This window comes from Cariama cristata, unplaced genomic scaffold (assembly GCF_000690535.1).
Source record: "Cariama cristata isolate BGI_N322 unplaced genomic scaffold, ASM69053v1 scaffold5316, whole genome shotgun sequence".
Taxonomy (NCBI): domain Eukaryota; kingdom Metazoa; phylum Chordata; class Aves; order Cariamiformes; family Cariamidae; genus Cariama; species Cariama cristata.
In genome coordinates, this window is record NW_009620245.1 from 33682 (window position 1) to 38371 (window position 4690).

General features: G+C 46.5%; 1 protein-coding gene across 1 annotated transcript in view; it reads left to right on the top strand.

Moving 5' to 3' along the window:
- THBS4 (thrombospondin 4) overlaps positions 1–3846 on the top strand; it is a gene marked incomplete at both ends in the record, with an annotated part of 33523 nt that extends 29677 nt beyond the window's left edge. The window contains 5 exons of the mRNA XM_009701543.1: positions 253–301; positions 401–597; positions 1010–1182; positions 1358–1434; positions 3707–3846. Of these exons, the coding sequence (XP_009699845.1) occupies positions 253–301; positions 401–597; positions 1010–1182; positions 1358–1434; positions 3707–3846 (636 nt within the window). The remainder of the gene's footprint in view (positions 1–252; positions 302–400; positions 598–1009; positions 1183–1357; positions 1435–3706) is intronic.
- Positions 3847–4690: the final 844 nt, after the last annotated feature.

Consider the following 4690-nt stretch of genomic DNA (forward strand, 5'->3'; position numbering starts at 1 on the left):
TACCAGTATAGCCAGTTCTGCAGTGGGGGTGTGGGGGGGTGGGAATCTTTCTTGACTCTGGGCACACAAGCAGCTGAAACATTAGTGTTTCATTATAGTTCTCATTTTAATTCAGAGCTACAAGTGTTACAGACATGGTGTGAGCAAAAGGAGATGGATGGAGGGGGTGCTAGAGGGAGGCCAGAAGAGGCTGCCAGGCTTAGCTAATCCAGCTCGTCACATGTGCTCACCACCCTGAATTTACTCTTACAGGGCATGGAAATTGTGCAGACTATGAACAGTGATCCTGGCCTTGCTGTTGGTATGTACCTTCTTCTGAAACTCAAATTTTACAGCAGAAGAGTTATAGCATGTGAACACATCTTCTACAGACTTGTTTTTAACCTGCTTGTATCCTCAGGTTACACAGCTTTTAACGGCGTTGACTTTGAGGGCACGTTTCATGTGAACACGGTGACAGATGATGACTATGCTGGCTTTATTTTTGGTTATCAAGACAGCTCTAGCTTTTATGTGGTAATGTGGAAACAGACTGAACAGACGTACTGGCAAGCGACTCCCTTCAGAGCTGTTGCAGAGCCCGGCATTCAGCTAAAGGTACTGGTCGTGGCTCCTAGGTGGGGACACGGTGGTCACCACAGCCTGGCTATGCCATCCTACCATGTGTTGGCCGTGCCACTCCACCAGACTGCCATGGGCTAAGCTGTCATGCTGTGTGTTGGCCAAGCCGTCGCACTGACCGTCGGCCGTGCTGCCCAACTGCTGTTCTCTCCCTGCAACAGGTGTCAAAACTGCTAAGTCAGGTGGCAGCCACACAGCGCTTTTAATAGCACCATTTTTTAAGGAACTTCATCTCTAGTCTCACCCCTGCTCATCAGCAAGAGAAGTTAGGGGCTTGTGAGCAGGAGGGAGGGTGCTTGTGCAGACCTGCTCCCCACTACAAAAAGACTTAGAGCTGCTGAAAGTGACATTTCTCTGTGGTCAGCATTGGAAAATTCTATTTCTGCAGGCTGTGAAATCCAAGACAGGCCCTGGTGAGCACCTCCGCAACTCCCTTTGGCACACGGGAGACACCAGTGATCAGGTCAGGCTGCTGTGGAAGGATCCCCGAAATGTGGGGTGGAAAGACAAAGTCTCCTACCGCTGGTTCTTGCAGCACAGACCCCAGATCGGTTATATCAGGTAAGAGAGGAAAGGATAGATAAAGTGAATACAGATACATGTCTGCCTAAACTGTTGCTCCTCAACACTTAATTCAGATGATAATCTGAGAATGTATAATATGTCTGGGCCTTGCACTGGTGAAGCCTTGTAACAGTTTAGACTTTTGAAATTTAGCCTGCAATTCTTTTTCTAGGAAAGACAAATCCAAGCTAAGCCTGTTTGTAACTGAAGTTTTCTACCATCTGGCTGTTGTAACTATGCCCTACCCTAGTAAGCCCTTTCCTGGCATTGATACCTTGTTTTCCAAGCTACTACTGGCCACTGATCTGAAAAACAATGCATTTCAAATTCTCTTAATTTTGATTTTTTAGAATATTTTTGTTGGAATTGTGATAGTTCATTTACATATTCTGGGATAACAGAATTAATAAAAGTTGTCCACTTAAAGGTTGTGATCCTAACTAAGATCAGTAATTATCCTCACGTGATAGATTTGAGATTACATAGCATATATTCAGAAAGTTTGTCAAAGCTATGTAATGCATATTATCGATTCTTATTTTCATAGAATCATTAGAATCATAGAATCATTATGGTTGGAAGAGACCTCAAAGATCATCAAGTCCAACCGTAAATTTTTTTATTTAAAAAAGAAAAAGAGTTATTTAAAAAAAATTTCACCATTCAGGGGTAAATATTTCACTCTGCAGCATCCAGAGCAGGAATTATATTTGTAGATCAAGGTTGATGTTAAATACAAAAAATAAACTGCTCTGGCATCATCAGCTCAAGTTTTGCAACCTTATAATATAACAGAAATACAGGTCAGTCGGTTGTTCTTCAAAAAATCACCACCTTGCAGTTGAGATGCAGTAACTTGATGGTATAATTAGTCCACTTTTCTGGTGCAGGGCATCATCTTCAGCAGTAATTGGAGTGAGCATGCGACTTTATGCTAAAAGGGATTAAGAACATTTATACTGACAATTATTGTGTTCCAGCCACAGGGCAGTAGTGAATAGATCTTGAGTGGCAACTTTTCTTTAGACCAAGCTGTTTGTGAAACTGTTCCATGACCAAACATCTGCCTGTGGTTGCAGTCCCTCTGGCCAGCCTAATTAATGCCCCCTGCAGCTGGGAAGGGTAGCAAAGTCAGTGTCACAAAATCCTTCAAAAACCAAAGGCAGCCAGGCCTAAAGCAAACCTCTGCCAGCAGTCTGTCCCCCTCTCGCTGTGGTCTGTGTAGGCCAGATGCAACAGACCATACTGTTTCAAGCAAAGGTTTTCTGAGGCTTCAGGTACTTCAGGGAAGCCTCAGAAAAAGTCCCTTGAGCCAGCCTCTCCCATGGAAATTTGAAAGACTACAAGTTCTGTTGATTGTACAGATACTTTTGAACTGCCTCAGAAAATCAGGAAATAAACTCAGGAACATATCAGGAATTGGTTTTTTTCTTATTTTATGAAAAGACACAGGAACATTCTTTCCCTTTCCCACTCACTGTTTTCTTGCATGTCAGACCAGCAGTATCCTCATACAAAACAGGGCCCTCCAGGCTCATCACCCTCTAAGTCATTTACCCAGTACCCCAGAGGCTGAGGACTTGCTGCGGACAGCACTGCAACAGCTCGGCTGGCTCCAGCACGGTCCCGCTCAAGCCCTCGGTACCGGGCACGTGCTGGGGAGCTGGCAGGGTGCAGCTGTTCCCAGAGCTATTTGGGAATTTGCCAATGGGTTTTCCAACAAGAAAATGCGAGATCATCAAAACTGTTCCTGGAATTAATCATATTCATGTTTTTAAAGAAATCTCACAGTCAAGTTTAAGATTCCAAATGGTTTGTTTGAAACTTTGCCTATTTTTAAAAAAAGTTCAGCTTCAAACTGTGTGAGACAATATCCATCTGGCCTTCTTCAACCGATCTAATCTGGTTCTCCCTTACTCCTATAACTATTGGCTGTGGAAATTTTCAAGACTTAAAGCTCTCAGCCTGACTGATTACAGGAAAAAACATTCCAAGGGTTTTGCAGAATGTGTAAAAAACCAGCCACCACCAAAACACCCTCTCTGCTCAGCTCTTGCCAGCATGCAGCATTGCTCCAGTTCCAGCCTACAGAGGAGCTATCTTCACTGCTTTTTCTCCCCTGGGCTAGATGGGAGCACAGCTCCTACAAGTGGAGTGTTGGAATGGAAGGGTACAGGCTCTTTCAGGAGGACAGGCAGGGGAGACGAGGAGGGGGTGTCACCCTCTCTGTCAGTGACCAACTGGAGTGCATGGAGCTCCATCTGGGGATGGATGAGGAACTGACTGAGAGCCTACAGGTCAGAATTGAAGGGAGGGCAGGGACAGGTGACATTATGGTGGGGGTCTGCTACAGGCCACCCGACCAGGATGACCAGGTAGACGAGGCCCTCTCTCATATGGATAGGAGCAGCCTCACATTCACAAGCCCTGGTCCTCAATATCTGTTGGAGGGACAGCACAGCAGGGCATAAGCACTCCAGGAGGTTCCTGCAATGTGTTGATGATAACTTCCTTCTCCAAGTGACAGAGGAGCCGACGAGGGGAGATGCTATGCTGGACCTTGTTCCCACCAGCAAGGAGGGGCTGATGGGGAAGGTGAAGCTCAAGGGCAGCCTTGGCTGCAGTGGCCATGAAATGGTGCAGTTCAAGATCCTTAGGGCAGTGAGGAGGGTGCACAGCAAGCTCACTGCCCTGGGCTTCAGGAAAGCAGAGTTTGGCCTCTTCAGGGAGCTGTTTGGTGGAATACCATGGGATAAAGCCCTGGAGAGAAGAGGGGCCCAAGAAAGCTGGTTAATATTCAAGGATCGCCTCCTCCAAGCTCAGGAGTGATGCATCCCAACAAAAAGGATGTCAGGCAAAACCTTTAGGGAGGCCTGCATGGATGAACAAGGAGCTCCTGGACAAACTCAAACACAAAAAGGAAGCCTACAGAGGGTGAAAGCAAGGACAGGTAGTCTGGGAGGAACACAGAGAAATTGTCCGAGCACCTAGGGATCAGGTTAGGAAAGCTAAAGCCCTGATGGAATTAAAGCTGGCCAGGGACACCAAGGGCAACAAGAAAAGCTTCTATAGGTATGTTGGTGATAAAAGGAAGACTAGGGAAAATGTGCGCCCTTTCTGCAAGGAAACGGGAGACCTGGTTACCTGGGACATGGAAGAGGCTGAGACTGAATGACTTTTTTGCCTCAGTCTTCACTGACAAGTGCTCCAGCCACACCGCCCAAGCTGCAGAAGCCAAGGGCAGGGACTGGGAGAATGAAGAACTGCCCACTGTAGAAGATCAGGTTTGAGACCATCTAAGGAACCTGAAGTTGCACAGGTCCATGGGACCTGATGAGATGCATCTGCAGGTCCTGAAGGAACTGGTGGATGAAGTGGCTAAGCCACTGTCCATCATAGTTGAGAAGTTGTGGCACTCCGGGGAAGTTCCCACTGACTGGAAGAGGGGAAATGTAACCTCAATTTTTAAAAAGGGAAAAATGGAAGACCCGGGGAACTACAGGCC